A 19854-nucleotide genomic window follows, 5' to 3' on the forward strand; every position below is an offset into this window, starting at 1 on the left:
AATTTATCCATCATTTCGTATGCTAGCTTTAAGTGTTCTTCGATCGAATGTACAACATATTGCGATAAGAGTCAACCGTATGGTCAGATTTCGTCGGTAGATAATATCAAATAGCTTAACAAAGTATTACTAGTGAAATGCTCCTCGTTACAACACTTTTATACGCGTCTACGTTTCTGTGCTCGAATCAAACGATATTATTAAACGATCCAGCTGTACATATTTCAATGATCCAGTAATAAAAAAAAACATTGTCGAAGAAATCCACGGGTTTAGAGTATTTACGACACCGTCTCACGGTCCTTCGTGATATCTAGGACGTTATCCTTTTTGTTTCAATGACGAAAGGGTGATGTCGAATCGACGGCTATCCCTGTCGCGTCGCTAATACAAATCTACCTTTCTGTGATTTCAGGTCTACCGATTTTTGTGTTTCGACCGAGCTACGTGTGCAACAACTGCGGGAAAACGTACAAGTGGAAAGAGTCGTTGAATTTGCACAAGCGAATGGAGTGCGGGATCGAGCCGAGGTTCTCCTGCACGATTTGCGGACGAAAGTTTAAGCACAAGCATCATCTCACGAAACATCAAAAGTCCATTCACAACTACGTCGATCAGTGGCACGACGAAACGTCCAAGGGATTCGATAGACAGTCACGATCTTACGCGGACGCGACCGCGTTGTGAGTTTCGTGGATCATTGAAAGCTGTCTATCGCGTGCACCGCGCAAATGATCATTATTTCTTTCAAATTTTATTACCAGAAGTAGGATAATCACGAGTAGAATGTAACTCAATTTCGACGTTTTTATGTATGTTAGCATTTTACCGACAGAAACGCGTCAACAAACTTTTTATTTCTCATTTTCTCTTCTGCAATTTTTATTTGAACAATGATACTATTTTTCTTTGCGTTATAATCATTATTTTCATTTTTTCGTTGCTTAACTGTGATAAATATTTCATTTGTGATTACTATTTTATCTGTTTCAGAAACATGAATTGCGGGTAAAAAAATAATTCCAACTGAAATATTTTTCGATTTAACGATAACGTTAGTCGGTAAAATGTCACGCATAACGATTGACAAACCATTAGCGTTGGTACTGAAAGCAGTACGAGAAATGACAAGCAATAAATGGAGAACAACATATTCTGCAAAGCACATTTATATGAATCTTTTAAACAAATACACCCGTTTAACCAATACTTCTTTCGTATCTCTCCTCTATACCCTCCCCAAAATCTCACTCGTTCGAGCTTACGAAGCTGTAGAAAATCACCGACCAAAGTTTAACTTAAGCGTCATCGACTTGAGCTAATTTATTTCCCCGTCTCTGTCGAGATCGATCGAAGAAAACATCTTTGGTTTTCTTTAACGAACCGATAAAAATAATTGCGATGCCACTGTTTTTTTTACATCTACGCACGATTCATGACTTGTGTTTCAGGTGATGTCGGCCACGTAACCGCGTTCCCGTGCAGAGTGTGCGGCAAGATCTACTCGAGAAAATCTTCCATGTACACGCACCTCCGCCTCTGCGGGAAAGAACCCGCGTTCACCTGCATTCTTTGCGGCAGGAGGTTCAAATATAAACACAGACTGCAATCGCATCTCGCGTCCAATTTGCATAACCAACGACTCCGATAATTAGAAACCGTATGAAACGATCGGGGAATTATCGCTTTCCACGTTAAAGACATCCTCCGAGTAAAAGCAGGATACTCGAGTCGAGACATGCGACAAAATGCATAACAGTGGCCATTCCACGGGAAATCGATCCCTATCTGCATTCGAGATCGAGGATCTTAATGAAATTCAAATAGTTTTAATAGTTCGAATTTTGTTGAAAGACGTCAAAGATTTGGAGATAGAAATTATTTTCTATAACGTGACAAACTTTCACGTCTTTTCGAACAAATTTGAAACTAGTAAAATTATAGCATAGTTCAATCTGATCGAGATCTCGATCGAATCGACGCGTAGACTAACCCAAGATAAGAAAGACTGATAGGACTCGTTCACGCAGAGACATATAGATGCTTATCATTTCTTCGAGAATCAGAATGTAGAAAATATTTTCACGCAAGTGTATTTTGATGAGAACCCCACGCGTTCGACCGACAGATTACTGTAGAAAGTATCGTATAAATTGTTATTTTATTACACGTTTTCTACGACTAGGGCTTCCAAACGCATTGTACGCAATACTACTAGACAAGCAATAAAGGTTCTATGATAATAATTTAACAACGAAACGCCTACTTCCCTTCAGACGTTGTCGAGGATACTGCTTCGAGATTGTGCATGATTTTCAACGTTAGCGTTGATAACCGACTTTGGTTTTCGATTAATTTGTGAACGGCTCGGTACGTTTGTACAGCTCGACAACTTGGAAAAGATTCTTCTACATTTTCTTTGTTTTCCAAATATTAAATATTAGAATCCCTTCCCATAGTTTTACTTCTTCTGTCTCCTCGTTTATTTTTCATCAAAAATTCTTTCCCGGTTGTCGAGCCATGCATTCGTAACGAGGAGCAACGTCGACGGTGTTGCTGCCGCCGTATCGCCTTTAAACGTTTTTTTTTTTAGCGTAGATTGCGACCGAGTTAGCGACGAAATTTAGTAAGATCGAGGATTGATCTTCGTCGCGATCAGAGCAAATAAATGTGAAGGCGCTAACCAGCGTGAAACGCTTCTTCTTTTCCAGTTTGCTTGCAGAAGTCGTGGATCTGCTTTCAATGCGGCAAACGGTACCTGTGGCGGGGTTCCCTGAAGAATCACATCCGGGTGGAATGTGGCAAAGAGCCGGCTTTCAAGTGTCCGATTTGCGGCCGAAAGTTCAAGCACAAACATCGATGGCAGTCGCACGCTAAATGCATGCACCGTATTAACTTGTAACGAAGGATCCGCGACGTCGTCGAAATCATCCTCGCCTACGGTTTAACGATGTTTCTTTTTTTTTTTTTTCTAAAAAAATCCACGCGACAGAAGCTACGCTACGTCAGTAAAGGCTTTGTCAGTAACTGCTTCCGAGACGTTCGAGGGGTCATTCTACTTCTTAGAAACTGTCGTTTTAACCATTCAAATTTTTATTTCGCGTGCTATAAATTGAAGGTACTCTTTTCGATCCAAAAATCGCATTTGATGGCGATTGATGGTGGATTTTTGCTTGGAAGATATGGAAGAATGGACAATACACGATTGCAAACTCTCGATTGACGTAGAACGAGGCTTTAGAGACCGTAGAAAATATTTTTAGTATTGAGAGTCGCTTTCTATTCAATTTGCATCTTAAGAAGAAGCAAGGTTGCTCGGATTTTTTAGTAGAATGGCCCTTCGAGCGTGCATGCCTCTTCCACGAAGACACGATACCTGTTCTGTGTAAAAACTGTGACACGACATATCTGAGAATACAATTTCAAGCAAAACGGAGATCGTATTTGAAAAGTACTTTCTTTTCTTCCTTGTCTGATTTGTCGCGATCTGTGCGTGACAATTTCCACCACACATAGCTACTAGTTGTTTTGCGCGGAACGTGGACACGTCTGACACGGTTCGCCTAATAATTTCGGAATTTTTCTTTGCAGTGAACACGAAGAAGCTATGGTGGTGTTTCCAGTGCGGCAAGCAATACATGTGGAGAGACTCGCTGAAGAAACACATACGAGTCGAGTGTGGCAAGGACCCCACGTTCGAGTGCCCGATTTGCGGGCGAAAATTCAAGCACAAACACCGCTGGCAATCGCACGCTAGGCTAATTCACTGTATCAGTATATGACTGTCCGGAAGAACCTAATTTTAGCTAGTCATCGACGTTCCTCGCGTGCAAATCGAATAACTTCACCTAACCCAGACATATAAATCGCTAGACTGATTCGTTGTGCAATACCAAAGTTGTTCGAAAGAAATTTGTATCCAGCGGTAGCTTTTCTGAAAACCGAAGATCACTCGTACTCGCCATTTTGTTTATTTCTATCTTCCTGCCTGGTTCGAATTGTGATCATTGCTCTTCAAAGTTCCTTCGAAAGCGAGAATAATTGTGTCATGATTGTTACTTGTTTGGAAGACGAATAAAAGTTGCGTATTCTCAGCTTTGCGTTTTTGTATACACCGTATTACGCATATTTTCTACAGGGACATGGAATAGAGTTTCGTACGAGAGGACACAAAAGCGAACTATAACAGGAAATTATCTGTGCTTTCAGAAAGTGGCGACTAAAAGATTGTTGTACGCACGTCTTGTCTCGAGTCTGAACGTGAGATTTTTAACAATAAGTTCTCTGATCACCGATTGCGACTTGTACGTATACACGGGTGCTCTCGTTTCGCTCTCGCTCGTTCCTACACTGTGCTTTCCTTTTTTTTTTTACGATGTAAATAAAGATTCGAGGAGGATTCGACGCGTGGTGACCAGGTCTTCTCTCGCTTCGCGTGTAACTTGTGGAATAAATGCCTTTAGAAAACTCGCAACCTTACTCGTTTTTATTCTCGTATCTGTTTTTTTGTGTCTTCCAGCGCCGAGGTTGACGGTGAAGAACATCGACCACCTGGGTTACAAGAGGAGACCGATAATTCACAAGTGCGTCAGGTGTGGAAAGTGCTATCAGTTGCTAACGTCGCTGAAAAGGCATCTGAGGCTCGAGTGCGGGGTAGAACCGAGACAGTGCTGTTGGATTTGCGGGAGAAAGTTCACGCACAAGTTCAGACTCACACAGCACGTGACCTCGTGTGGAAAAAGCCGCATATAACACAGGGACAGAATACGAGTCCCTTCTAAATGGAATTCTCATCCAAAGTCGAGAAATGTATGCTCCGATTAACGAGTCGATCCCGAAACGAACGAATTACAAACAAACGGAGTACAAGCTTGCAGCAATATATGGAGGACTGCGCTATTAAATTTACAAGAGGATGCACGAGTTGCCTTAACTATTGGAAGTGTTTCCACGAATGTGATAAGAGAAAAGGATGTACTGCTATCCGCCGCTCGAAGAAAAATTACTATTTATGTTTTTATACGTAGCGTTGGCGCAGAGCTGGCAGGGCCAACTACCAAGCAATTCGCTGCTTGCAAAAAAAACGAAGAAATCGATCATCGATGCTGTACAGATTTTACACTTTTAAATAAATACACTCTCTCCTTCACCGAACCAAACGTTTACCCGACTACTCGACGAAAGAAACAATTGCTAAGAATTATTCCTCGATCTCACGGCGATTCTTTAACAAAGGATGCCCGAAACGAAGCCTCGTCGATGCAAGTAATCGTGTATGTACTTCGTATACTACTACTTCCGCTCTGAGTAACAATTTATTCTATCGCTTGCCCGTTTGAGGCTACTTTTGCTCTACTCTGTTTATCCTCTTCTCCTCTATCTAATCGTTTCCCTTCCCGCTGCACGCGTCGAAAACAGAACGAATAATCGATTTTTCAGGACCGCGACGCTTAAATCTCGCTTAATTCTTGTAACGAGAACGAAATGTTCCTTTCCCGGTCGGTGAGGACGAAGAACGGCGATAGACGGAGAGGAGCAGGCATCTAACGAACGAATTTCTGTCGTTTCAGGACTTCTGGCGACGATGTTGCTGTCGCAAGATATACACCAGCCTCTGGACAACAGCGACGCGTTGTGGAGCCAGTTGTGTTACTCCGCGGGTACGCCTTACAAGCCGAACAGAAGTCAAAGGGGGAAGGAGCCCAAGGAGGCCGAGCCGAAATACGTATGCAACAGATGCGGGAAAACTTACAAGGCGACCACGTCGCTGAGTCGTCACAAACGGCTCGAGTGCGGTGTCGTGCCTTGCGAGGTCTGTCCCATCTGCGACCGAAGATTCAAGCACAGATTCGTCCTCAATTCGCACATCGTCGGATGCCAGAGGAAGCTGCGACACATCATGGAGAAGAGCGACGACACGTCCGTCTACACCGAAAAACGAGACTAGCGTTCTTCGTCTCGATAGTCGTCCGCGCGTTCGATCCCCGACAGTCGTTCTACCACTTCAACGATCGAGGGTAGATCGACGATATCTACGTTAATTATCTCTTAACGTAACCTTGCTCGTTGCAATATCCTCATCTTAATTTAAGTTTTCTTTTAACTTTGGGAATAAATGGGAATTTTTGTGGATCCTGATCCGATGAATAGGGAGGGTAGTTTTAACATACGGTGGCCATAAACTGTATTCCAAATATTTTATTCGCTTCTTTTTTTATAGATCTAGAGTAGAGTAGCCGGATCGAGATCCATTTTTGAGAAATAAATTTTGTTTAATTGGACCGTATTTCGAATCTCTGTATCGTTGACTGCAATAGCGATTTCACAAGTATTATCCTGCTACGCGTAATAGTTATACCCTTAGGACAATAATCTAATCGCATCGTCCAGAAATCGATGTCTGGGGATGGTGAAATTTTTCATGATTTTATTGTTTGCTATACTTTGTTCTTCCATTTGTTTTCTTTTGTGATAAATCTCAATGCTTCGATCAGGGTATGAAGCTACCCTGTTTGGTATACTTCCTCTATGTACGTTTGATTTGTTTGGTGACTTTAATTTTCTTCTTATTGTGAAAGTATACGAGCCAATGAGAAAAAATAATAATAAAATTTTGTGTAATTGTTTTGAAGGAATATTCTGTACGCAAACCATAATTTCTTTTTAAATATGAACGAAATGTTCCTAGAGCAGACAAACTTTCTATCCTCGCGTATCGATAATACTCCAATCACCGGATTCTGTCTAAATCTGTCCATACATCTCGTCTCATTCTTCCCCATTTTCTACAGTAATTTCCGTCTTTTTTCTTGCCCTTGACAGAATCCTTCCATGTACATTATGTTTAAGTTAGACCATAAGTTAGGATTAAGTTGAATCGGGTTGTAAAATAGTCTCATTCACCGAACCTCGCTCTTTCATCTTGCTTGATACACTTCCTGCATATACATTACTTTATTTGGTGGATAAAGTCGAAAAAAATCACCCTCGAGCGTCTGTACAAATGTGACGAACAATTGCACGAAATTTTATCATTAATTTGCCCCGCTGTCTGATATATTATATCTTAAATAGTATTTTATAGAATCGATAGTGTATAGAGAAGAGTATTTTAACGAAGAAAGGACGAGCAGAAAAATAAATGGGAGAACAAGAAGATAGAGTCAAAGATATGGGGATTCGAATTAGATCCAGAAATTATTGTTACGCTACCCATTAACATCGTTCAGGTGGTAGAACGGCCATAATTTCCTTTTCTACGTATTCGTAACACTGCATGCGACACTTTTTTACAGCTTTGCCCAAGAAAAAAAAAGAAAAGACAATTGCTCTATACAGTTTGCTAATTGCCGTTTCTTTGAACGTCTGTTGAAAGAAAGGAATCGACTTAAGACAACCGATGGAAAGGTGTTTATTAAATGAGTATTAAACGAATCTTCCTTTCTCTTCAACGTTCCGCGAAGCCCGGGATTCACGATACTTTTAATCGTAGACGACATTTTCAGGCGGTCTCGTCGCGTATCTTTCGAACTCGATTAATTTGTAACATTATAGATCGAAGACATTTACGTAACGATTTTGTAGCGTCGAAGAAAAACCATTTTTTTTTGTTACTTTTAAGATGCATTTACGATCATGTACTTGTTTTGTAACGTATACAACCTTTTTTTAATACGTATCGAGAGAATCTAAGTGCACGCGACTGCGTCGTTTCGGCGTCTCGTCGATCGCAGTCCGCGTGGTGTTTACTTCAAACGAAACGCGTACCAAAAGACACTTTTGGACCGTTGTGTTTTATATGTATTGGTAAATAAACAAATTTGAACGAGCGATGTAACGAAATTAAATTGTCTGAAACCGGGCGCAGTTCGATCGACTGCGTCCACACCGAGGTTATTATTTCCCGTCTTGTCGACACCATGATTAACAAACCCATTCTTAATGTTCGTGTCGTGCTTCGTGTCGTCCAACCCTTCGTGGCATATCACCGCGTAGACCCCCCTAAACTCGTCGAACCCTAATCGTTACCGTTCCCCCGTGAAACGATTCTTGCCCCGAGGTACTTTCATACTTATTTGTTACTGTTAGTTCACCTGTGTATTAATTCGACAGGTTATCTAATGAAGAATGTCTGGAGCACGTCGAACAATTACCAAACCGCCCCGATGGATGATCTCCTACTGAAAGAGAGAAACTACAACGGGGTGTACTATTACCCGGGCCCCGTGAGCGATCTAAACGAGAAGCAGCCTCAACAGCTGTTCACCTGCTCCCTCTGCGGCAGGGAATACACCTGGATGTACAGTCTTCGGCGACATCAGTTGCAGTGCGGCAACAAGGAGGCGAGGAACAAGTGCCAGTTCTGCTCGAGGAAGTTCTACAGACGCGACAGACTCAAAGAGCACATACTGGCCCATCATCCGGACTTGATTCAGGGAATGCATTAACCCGATTAACGCTCGATCGTCCGCCCTCGCGTTTGATAAAACTTTTGCACGATGTAGAACCGCGTTGAAATAACAAGAACGACTCTCGAATCTCGGAGGAAATATCTAGTTCTATCTTATATTGTTTGCGTTATTCAATTTATATTTTAAAAACACAATATTTTCTAATTTCCCCGGTATGACCGGTAGGTAACAGGGCGGACGCGGGAGGAAACGTTTTGTGTTCGTTCCTCACTGATCGAAATATTATTTACCATTAACGTTAACTTTCTTTTTGTATTATCTGCGTGTGTCGTTCGTATAGACTTTATGCCCCGTTCTATCGAACTGTATTTTTCCCAAAACTCGTCGATTTAATAAAGTTATGGTCAATGAACATCATTGTGAATCGAAAACGAAGGCTGCTTTCTCGTCTGTACATACATACATACTGTATTCCCACCTGCACCGATAAAAAAATGATCACCTGTTAGCGATCATCGGTCAATTAATACACCGATCGTGTATTTAGTCACTAGAGTCGACTGTCTTTCGATAAGACTAAGATTCAGAAGAGTATCCATCCGAGAGAAAACGTAACAGCGTTCTATTCTATTCAGCATCGAAAACCGATATCCCAAGCTACTCGAGTACAGTCTTTGCGCCTACACTTTTCGCGAATCCAGGTTTCTTGGGGTCCTTTAACTCGCGCGATTCTTCAGCCACGATCGACACGGGGTAACCGATTTGATTTGCGTTCCAGATGGCTCAATTCTGATGGACGAGCTAGCAGCTTTGGAGTTCGCAGACACCAAGAGCTTCGAACCGGTACCGATAGCCTACAAGCCCCATATTCCACGCGCTCCTCGCGGGCTGCAAACGCAACATTACATGTGCGGGGAGTGTGGAAAGGGGTACAAATGGATGGCGAACCTGCGCAGACATCAAAGACTCGAATGCGGAAAGCTACCAAAGTATCACTGTCGAATGTGCAGGAAAGACTTTTACCGGAGATACGAATTGACCAATCATTATAACACCAAGCACACCGTGAGCAACAGCCTCTACGGGAACGAAAACACGACGCAGAAGGATTCGACGACCACCTGGCCGGTGTAATCGATCGAAAGTCCGATCGACGATCGCGATTACCGAACGCTGTGTTCATTTTAATCTCGGCACATTTCCACGACAACTTCGAATAGAGGCACTTCTTTGTTTACCTTCTTAATCGATAATTTGTTTCGCCTGTGTGTTTCACTCTGGGAGATACTTTCTTTTTATTTATATTCAAACAATATTAACCGATATCGTGACTTATTTATATAACGCATGAATTGTATGGTGACGTTGTAACGTGGCGTTCATTGAAAGAATCGCATTCATTAAACGCACTTGCTTCTTTATACGTATAACCGCATCTTTCACTACCTCTCTGCGAAACTGCTTTCGCGTCTGCGGCGAGTAACATTAATTAATAAATACTAATTCATTGTCCTAACGTAGTCTTCTTCTTTGCGATTCGACCACAATTTCCATCGTCGAATGAAGAAGTATTTTATCTCTTATTTATGCAAAGCGTCATCGACTCACGAGAAACCAACGAATCAGCGGACCCCTATTTTTATTTAAATCGTAGGACCTCACGAGTTTGAGGGCGTCAGGTAAATACATAATAAATTCGTACACGAGATGCAAACGCAGTCAAACCTTTCGTTTGTATCGTGTGCAGTAAGTAACAGGATCGATTAACGATTGTCGCGTACTCGGTGATCCAGGATGATCATCGAGGCACGACAAACTCCTTAATCATTAATCGATAAGTTAACGTGTCAGATGATTAACATTTAGACAAAATTGTTGTTCCTTTTAATGCATGTTCGTCCAAGTTCTACTCGAATTCTCCCAGCCATTTTGTCCAGTACGTGTTTGTTAACGCGAATCGTTCGTTTTTCGCAGGCAATCAGGCGGATCGGTTGAACGAGTGGTTCGTGAAGGAAGAGATCAAGTACGAGATGCCGCAATCTCTGTACCAGTACGTAGCCAGCAATTACGAAATGCCGAAAGCGCAAGAACGGAAAAAGCCGACGAAGAACGTCGTCTGCGAGGAATGCGGCAAAAGTTTTTCGCGGCCCGACAGTCTTCGAAGACACGAGAAAAGCTATTGCAAAGTGAAGGGCGATAGAATATATTGCCGTTACTGCGGCAAGAAGTTTACGAAACAGCATTTCTTAAATACTCACATGAGAACGGCGCACTCGAAATCCGCGCGTTAAACGACGACACATCGAAACCATTAGATCCCTTCTTTCGTTTTTCGTATCACTTATACGAAACAGTTACTTTAATCGCGTTCCACGACGAACGTTTTGTTCTCTCGTTGTTGAGTTAATTGTATATACGTTGTTTTGTTCGGGGCCCCTTACTTCTCGTGTTATGTTTATACGTTATCTACTTGTTATTTGTTCAAATTTAATTTCTATTTATTTCTTATACAATTCTATGCTATACGACGATTGTAAATTAAAACACAGAAATATATCGATGGTAGACGAATAACAGTGCAATTGCCCGTGCATCCGTGTCTTCTTCTTTTTTATAATTATCACGGATGTACGCGAAAGGGCCGTATAAATTTGTTACCGACTAATTACCGCGCGAACAATCATCTTGCTACTTTGTAAGTCGAGATATTTGTATCGAGGTATCGGACGCGCACACGGTGTAACGTTGCCAACATGTTAATTGTAATAAACAACTTTGTAACGTGCATTTTAGTTTCTTTATTATCTTCGGTTTCTTTGTAGTTCTCATCCGTGTATCAGAGAAGATTGAACCACTCTCGAAGCGATCCTCTTCGATCAAACAAATCCAAAAAATCTTGGTTTCGAGATTTACGAAACATCGAGACCTTGTACGATCCGACGAGCCTTTTTCGTTCGCTGATAAATTCAGATAACAAGGGATTTAAGGAGATTAAAACGCTGTTAAAAGGCTCGCCAGAGGGTGCAAATTTTCCGGGTTTCTCTGCTTATCCGTTCCCCCAAAAACGATCGCGATCGTAACCACTAACAAGACTCCCTGTCGACCGGGCAATAACCAATCGCGAACCTCGAGTTTACGAAGAAGATGGACGGCAAGGTAACCTTTGGCTACGCCGAAAGATGCATGCTTCTCGCTGTTGGCTGAGCTTCGTAACGCGTAACATTGCATGCGGCGTGCCGGCTGCGTTTCTGTGTAATTTTAACGGAGAAACGCGTCTTTGCAGGCGAGTGTATGGAGGTGATCGCGGAGAAGGGCCAAGAGGACGACGCGGACGTTTGCGAGGTCTCGTTCCACGGGCAGCTGCCAATGAGCTACCTGCTGTGCGACTCGTCCATACTGAGCACCGCAGAGACGAGCGTGGCGCAGAAAAACGTCAAGTCCCACCAGCAGTTCCGTTGCGACGGTTGCGGCAGAACTTACACGCGAATGGACAGCCTGAAACGACACCAGGGCAAGTGCGACGCTTCGTTGGAGAAGCTGCAAGAGGAGGTCGAGTGGCTTCATCGGCAGAAGTTTTATTGCAATCAGTGCGGAAAGGGTTACAAAAGGTTGGACACCTTGAGGAGGCACCAGAGGCTCGTCTGCGTCGACAAAGACAGCGCCTCCGGCGGCTCGTAAATCTTTCTTGGAAGACTTCGAGCGTATTTCGTCGACCGTTCGCGATCGCACGTCGTAGTACGCGTGAAAACTAATATTTATACAAGCTGACAATATCGAGCGTCCGATCAATGTACAGCGACTGTTCAAATTGTTAAATGTTTGTGCCTGAGTGTACGTCCATTAAATCTGAAGGAACGAAAATGTTGGATGTTGAACTGTAACGAGGTTGTCTCGTGCATTTTTCACCGTCCCCGTAGAATATCTCGCGACACTTTCCGTGGACATTGATCGTTACCGCTTTGCGCTTTTCCCGCAGGTGCCGAGGAGGCCCGTGTGTACGACGCGTTGTGGATGATGGAGAAGAAGGCACGATACCTAGAAGAACGTAGACAGTTCGTTGGGAAATACGCGTCGAAAGACGCGGGTGAATCGACGGAAACATCGGGCATGGGTCGACGTTACGGGACGCATTTTTATGGCGACGTTCTCCAAGCCGAACACGTCTGCACGGCTTGCGGGAAGAGGTACAAATGGTTGGACAGCTTGAAGAGGCACACCAGGGTCGACTGCGGCAACAAGGAGAAGAAATTCTCGTGTCACATGTGCGACAGGAAGTTTAAATATCGATACGAGATGCGAAATCACATCGTCGCGCACCACGGCGCGTGAACGAAGTTTCGAAAGATGTTGCCAAATTTTTTGAAATTGCTTCGTATTTCCAGCAGAACGCGCGATAGAACTTTACTAAAAAAAAATATTTTATTCGGTTCGCATCTTTTTGATTATCTTTGGGCGACGAAGTCTTGGAAATGTTATTACTGCTGGATTTACGCGTTTCAAACATTTAAGAAAATTAATTAGTTTGCAATTGAATTGCGGAGAATTAAAAATTTTCGACGAACGAATAGCCAATGGTTAACGGATGAAAGTAACAGTGCGTGGCTCAATTTTCGCGAGCACACGCGAAATAGGAGGCTCTAATTTCGAAATTTACTTAACTCGGGTTATTGCAACCTAGTGATGGTTATTAGAAGATTTAAGATAATCGTTTAACACGTTATTACCTTCTGACTTATGTAATCCATGATAACACAACATGGTACACGACACATGTTTATGATTATGAAATAAAATATTACTGCCATCTATATGATCTGTATAAATGTTAGTATGTTTCCACACATTTAAAAATTTCTCGGTCAACCAAGGTGCGTCATCTTCGATTTCTTAGATGCGATTCCTAATCAGTGATAAGAGTTACTACAAATATTCTAAAGTCTTGTAAAATTACGACGGGTCTTCTAACATTTCGAATATATCGAGTGACGTTAAAAATGTCATGTTTTCACGTAACTTGGAAATTTTGCACAGAGATCCACAAAATTAAGACTAAACTAACAGCACGAAATCAATTTACGTTTCCATGTAAGATCTCGTCGTCAATCGATTGTTTCCTTAGTCATGAGACTTGGTTTTTTTCAGGAAAACAATGGTACATACTGGATGGTCGCGTCGCGTCGCGAATCTTGTCGAGTCTTCAAGTGGCGAACGTCCATCCATGCCAGTGCGGAAAGGTTTACAAGCACAGTAGGAATTTAAGAAGACACCAGTCCACGGAGTGCAGCCAAAACAAGAAACGACATTCGTGCGTTCAGTGCGGGAAACGTTATAATCGACGTTACGAATTGATTCGTCATTACGTCGTCGATCACAAAAAACGATGATTATCAATTTCTTCTTCCTTTGGCGTAACGCCGGATACTTTTTCCTTTTTTCATTCACGAAACGAAAAGAGCAAAAGGACCGCAACTGTACGCTCGATGAAATTCTACTTATTCGGCCCCCGTTTATCGTTTCTCCAATTAATAAAGTCGTTTCAATGTTTTATCACGCATTATTGTTACCCGCTCGTCTAACCGTCGACTGTAAAATTCTTACGAGAAATAAAAATTTATATTTCGAGCGGTATTGGATTTCTGTGTCGCGTTTTTGTCGACGCATCGAGAGAAAACTTGGACCTCGACGAATAATGTCCAGGCTCCGTTAAAAAAAAAATCTCTTCGCCACCTATTTCCATTCACTCGCAGAGAGTTTCGTGAATAGCTCCTAAACGGTGTGTTTGTTTCTTTATATTTCAGATACGTTCTCCATGTTGCAGCTGCCGTATAGCATATCTACGGGACTGCAACCCTACGGTTCCGGTGCCAATCATCCCCAGCTCGATATGAAATCGACGCGTTGCGACGGAAACACCATGAACATTTGTTTCGGTTGTGGAAAGAGATACAAATGGAGGGACAGCTTGCTGAGGCACCAAAGGGTCGAGTGTGGTAACAAGGAAAAGAAATTCTGTTGCACACTGTGCCCGAAAAAGTTCTACCACCAGTACAAATTGAACGAACATTACCAGGGTCGGCACAAACTGCCCAAGCTTCGTTGAACGCGAAGACTTTTGCAACATTTTTTATCGCTACGATCCTTAGAAAATTGTCTCGCCCGTTTCTCGAGAACTACAGAAAATGTTCCTTGAGAGTAAACTCGTAAAATGCAATTTTTCGATCGTTTCTTTCTCGAAGCGTTGTGTAACGACAGAGTTGGACAGATTTTGTTCACGAACAACGAATCAAAATTTTAAATTCGTCGACTAGTTTCTGCTCACGGCAGTTAGTTTACGAATTGATCGAAAAATTTTATTCGTTGTTCGAGATTTTATCCAATTTCTATTTAAACAGCTGCGTGTAATTTTATCGAAATACGTTAAACTATGAAATTTAATATAGTAAATGTAAATAGCTTCACTTGTCGATACGTCTGAAGTTTCTCACCAAAATAATTTCAGTATAGTAAAACAAATATATCGTTGTTTCCTTAAGGATTGACACCGTCTAAAAGTAGGTAAAGTATGGAAATTTTTCTCATAAGTAATTACCAAATGAAACGTTTAGATTCGATTAGAAGATATATGCAAATAACCTTCGACTTTATTTTTCCAATTTTTTAAAAATATTCGAAACGATTCCTGAATCCCCTCGTGCTAAAACATCGATTCTATATTTAAAACGATAGAAGAAATTATATTCCTACGATCGTTAAACTCTGACTAGCGATGTACTAAGCAATTCACACTTTTCTACCGGAGCACGGTCGAACGAAACTTATTAACGCAGATCGCGTGACGAAAAATTGTAAATGCAAAATTTATAATCGATTTGTACGTATGTGTAAGTACCGATACCTGACTTTAACACTCGCAAACCCGCGGAGAGAATAATTGTAAATCGTGACTATCGTTATATTTTCTAACGATACTCAGTCTATTTTCACTAGTTCCTGTTACTAGATAATTAATAAATCACGACTTGCCATCATGACGTTTCATTCCTATCGAATCATTGTTATCGATATTCTTACCGAACATTGTATCCGTACCGACGACCTCGCTGTCCTTTTTATGAAAATAAAATGGAATTCATCTAAAGATTCCCGATTTCATAATTGAACGTTGCGATCGAAACGGCTGATGCGTCACGACAGCAATAATTTTACGCGTATCGTTCAAATTGTCATGCGTTGAATAAAAGAACCCTCGTCCAGTCAATCCTCTGGGAACAGATTACACGTTTGGGCGAGGATCGTAGCTCCACCCTGTCGATTCCATCGAGAAATCTAACATAAATCGAGGGCTACTGTACAGGGCGATTCTCACGCGGGTAAACTTCCGTTCGATTTCACTTGCGGGAGAATCGCCCTGTATCTGGACGGCAGAGGTTGACGCATGCATCCTCGTTGGTCCGCGTACACTATCGTTCGCCTGGATGCCAGGAATGCTCACCGCGAAAGCCTGAAAAGACGGACAACGAGCGATTGCTTTGATGGTAAACGGTTAAGTGTACCCTGATTTGTGCTTTGTGTAAGTCCACGTTCTTGTCATCAACATACTCCCTTCGAGCGGCTAACACCGTGTGCGTAATCATCGTCACAGACACAGACTCATTGGAAGCGAGGAGTGGGACCCCGCGGAACGATACTGATCCTCTTATCTGTTTTCTAGACCGGAACTACTCGCCAGGTGCAGCGATCGACTGGTACTATCAGTACCAGACACTGTACTTGCGGATGATGGCGGAGAATCAAATGGCGGAGAACGTGGCAGCCACGGAGAACAACGAGTGCCCTGGCAAGGAGCAAGACTCCGAGAGTTGCGCCAACGAGCCGATCGTCCTCGAGAAAACGTCGGAGAAGAGGTTCAACGAGGGCTCGAGAAATCACGCGACGTTCGGGCCGCGGGATTCGTCGGAGTATTCGTGTCCGCGGTGCGGAAACGCTTACGTAAGACTCCATTCGTTGAACAGGCATATCAAGTTCGAGTGCGGCGTAGAGCCGAGATTCGAGTGCCCCGTGTGCCACAAGAAATCCAAGCACAAGCATAACTTAATACTGCACATGAGAACGCATCAGAAATCTTGAGGCGCGGACACGGCGATCTAAACGCCGGCCATCGGGCTTCGACGACCGATATCCCACCGTCGATCGAAAGTTCGGGATCCTTGATCGACCAAACTAAATCAGGCCACCGAGAACGATCGCGTTTATAACTGACAAACACGATCCCAGACTTTTGAACGGCTGTGGGAATATCCAGATGACACGTGCTTGTAAATAGTACAAATGCAACGATCGTCTCGATATTTATTCCCGATAGGCATGCCGTGTCTTATCCTTAGATGTTTAAGAACTCGCGAGCAACGTTGAGTCCAGTTGCTTTCACTGTGCAATTAATGAAAATTTATCTAAGTATTATACGTTGCTGTGAACGTTCGTAGGTTCTACGATTTGTTCGTTCGTTTTAATTTCTTTCCAATTTTCGCGCGATGCCTTCCAAAGAAATAACGTAAACAATTTCCATCGTTGCTGCTACGACAACCTCGTTTCGTGTCGCATGATTCCAAGAAACCGTCAATTAATGGTAAGTGTTTAGGACTTTTAGTACGATAAGCTTGTCCGTAAAAAGCTCAACGTTCACGAACATGTTTTGTTATAACCGTCGACTCCGTCGTTTGATTAAGTTTTTGTTTTTCATCGTCGCACATTCCGTATACACTCCAAGTATAAGTTATATTTTCACGCGAGAGCGAAGTGTTAAAGTTACGTTTAAAGTTTAACGAACGTGTCGAAAGTAATATACAACGTATCATATACAGGGTGTTCTGTCACCCTTGGGAAAAATTTTAATAGGAGATTCTAGAGGCCAAAAAAAAACAAAAAAATTATTAAGTCTACTCTTACTTTAACGTTAATTACTTTTTAACGAAGCTTCGATCAAGAAATAGGTATTCTTGATTTTGGTTTCTAGAATCTCCCATTAAAATTTTTCCCAGGGATGGCCCAACATTCTGTATATTAACACTAGATTTGCGGAACATTTCATATACTTCCTAATTAAAAGATCAACGCGAAGAATTCCGATAAAAATATGTGCAAACAATTTCCGTAAGTCTAGCGTTAAAAGCAGAGTTACTTATTGTTACTGCAACGCTGTTTTTACATTTTTGTTTGTTTTTTTTTGTATGCTTCGCGTTTTATACGTTTTACAAATCTCCTTCTGTACTATACACTGAGAACAGAGATCTCGAAAGTAGTTAATTATTTTGTTACCGTGCATAGACTGACTCGCTGCCATTGTTATTACGTGTTCAGTAAGATCGTGGAAAAGAATAACCGATATACGATTATGTTTTTATATTTTACGCTCAAGGTTACGTTAATAGACTTCCATAGCATCGTAGAGTAAAAAATTAGATCGATGGATGCTCGTTTTGCGTTACAATTGTTTGTTGAAGTTCGTGATACGCTCACGGCGAACACATTGTGGAATGTGTTGTATAGTGTCGGCGAAAAAGAGAGTCTGAGAAGAAACTGTTAAGAAAAGAAGCAAATATACATATGTATATGTTTATAAATCGAGAAAAATACGCGCGCAATAAATTTATATTAAGTATAAACAGGTATATGTGATTGTAAGACATTGGAAATAAATATTTTCTAATTTACGAAACTCCGTGGTACCCCAAGTAATTTTTTATAATATAGTACAGAGATTCCCCCGTATGACGCGATGGTCAGGTCCCGAAAACGTGCCTTGTTATACGAAACAAAGGACTATTTCATGATCGTAAATGTTTCTATGATAATTCATAACTGCATGTTAGACGCGTCTCGCGATTTATCGGATGACGATTTTATCAACGACGATTTCATTTTTCAGGCAGAGAAATAAAGTTTTTCTACAAACAGCATGGCTCGATGCAAGCTCCTCGAGATGATTGTCCCAATTTATCGTTTCTAATTGTTATGTTGCCACAACAAAAACAAAAGAATGACTATCACACGCTTCTTCCACTTGCGCAGTCCTTTTTTTCGTTCGCGATCGCGCGAGGAAACGGACGCTGTACTGATCGTTTGAAACAATGTTGCAGTTTGGAAGGCGCTGAAGGCTCTGGAAGACGGGCCGCCGTTTTTGTGCCCGAAATGCGGTCGTACTTACACCCACAAGTGCAACTTGACGAGGCACTTGCGCCTCGAGTGCGGCGTCGGTCCGAGATTTCAATGCGCGTGGTGCAAGAAACGATTCAAGCATCGACATCACCTGGGGGACCATCAGAGAATCCATCTTTACGCGAACTGCGCCTTCAAGCCGCGAAACTAAAACGTCCATCATCTTCCTCTCTCCGTTGTTTCGCGATCCCGTCTATTTATTTATTTATTTATTCGCAAACGGCAAAGAAAACGTTTCGTACTTGTAGGCACGCACAGAAACACGTTACGTTTGACAGGTTTTAATTAACATTTTCTAATGTTATCCTTTCGACGTCGTGCGATAAATCTCGCTGTGTAATTTTTAAGTTGCGCGTACCCTCGGAGATAAAAGGGTAGTACTATAAAGCTACGAAGTACATGTATAGGGCATTTAGACGAAAGGAAAGAAAATATAGACAGCGACGAATATCCATCGACGCGATTATCGAGTCAAATATCTTCGTTTAAATGAAATTCCATGTAATTACTGTTTCGTCGACGAAATCGTATGTGGGATCCGTACTTAAATCACCGATTTGGATATTTAGCGGTGTCCGAGATATAAGATTCGAAGCTAAGGTATTTTCGATGTTTGTGGTCAGTGTGATTGTCGAGTCTGCGCCAAAGACAAGGTATTAATAAAGTATCTATTAGCGTGTAAGTCGTAATTGTACACCGAGCGTAGACGGTATTAGGTATATTTGCGAATCTGTAGAGACTGGAATGACACGAGTGTACAGAGAAGCAGCCAGATTGGCCGTAAACGAATCCGTCTCAATTTTTTTGTAATCCGGTGCTCTAAGTACATAATAAGAAACGCCACGGCGAAACGAACGGTTCCGTGGCTCGAACGACCGAGATGTTCCGGAAGATAGAAGTGCAAATACCTCTTAATTGTGCCAAAGATACGATCTAAGTTTTACGGTTCGAGAGATCGATGCAATAAAACGCATTCGCGACGCATCTCGTCGACGACGACGACGAGAAATTCAAACCTTCCTACGCGGATAATAGTGCAATATAAGCTAGCTTGTATGTACGTCTTAAATACGCTTCGAGGTTTTCCTAGTTTGCTGAGAGTCGATCAAATTCGATCGTAACGCGCGAAAAGACAACGAAGCGTATTCGCTGACAGACGCTTCTCTCGCGAATGATCAACAATTTTATCGTAGCTTGCGTGTTCCAGAGATGGGCAACTTTAGCGGAA

At 42.1% G+C, this 19854-nt stretch overlaps 2 protein-coding genes across 3 annotated transcripts in view; both read left to right on the top strand.

Annotated features, from left to right (window-relative positions):
* The window catches only part of LOC122397056 (longitudinals lacking protein-like), a 166615-nt gene extending 158153 nt beyond the window's left edge, over positions 1-8462 (top strand). Inside the window, exon 7 of one of the 2 annotated variants that reach the window (XM_043395895.1) lies at positions 8113-8462. In XM_043395895.1, the coding sequence (XP_043251830.1) occupies positions 8113-8447 (335 nt within the window). In that variant the 3' untranslated portion in view covers positions 8448-8462. Of the gene's footprint in view, positions 1-5570; positions 5963-8112 lie in introns of those variants that run through there. The other variant, XM_043395892.1, reaches the window with a different exon arrangement.
* A 163-nt stretch (positions 8463-8625) lies between these two features.
* Positions 8626-16538, top strand: LOC122396946 (zinc finger protein 883-like). Its single transcript, XM_043395743.1, has 9 exons — positions 8626-8632; positions 9190-9539; positions 10066-10090; positions 10386-10547; positions 11695-12081; positions 12388-12732; positions 13554-13736; positions 14210-14482; positions 16123-16538. The coding sequence occupies exons 1-9, from the start codon at positions 8626-8628 to the stop codon at positions 16536-16538; spliced, it is 2148 nt and encodes a 715-aa protein (XP_043251678.1).
* The last annotated feature ends 3316 nt before the right edge of the window (positions 16539-19854 follow it).

Source organism: Colletes gigas, unplaced genomic scaffold (genome assembly GCF_013123115.1).
Source record: "Colletes gigas isolate AHSC1104 unplaced genomic scaffold, ASM1312311v1 Colletes_gigas_Sc00008, whole genome shotgun sequence".
NCBI classification, from domain to species: domain Eukaryota; kingdom Metazoa; phylum Arthropoda; class Insecta; order Hymenoptera; family Colletidae; genus Colletes; species Colletes gigas.

What these genes read in the sequence shown, in the direction of transcription:
- LOC122396946 (XM_043395743.1), top strand. An exon ending in CACGAGTTTGAGGGCGTCAG is followed by an intron (nt 10,091 to 10,385) that starts GTAAATACATAA and finishes CGTTTTTCGCAG; the next exon opens with GCAATCAGGCGGATCGGTTG. An exon ending in CAAAGACAGCGCCTCCGGCG is followed by an intron (nt 12,082 to 12,387) that starts GCTCGTAAATCT and finishes CTTTTCCCGCAG; the next exon opens with GTGCCGAGGAGGCCCGTGTG.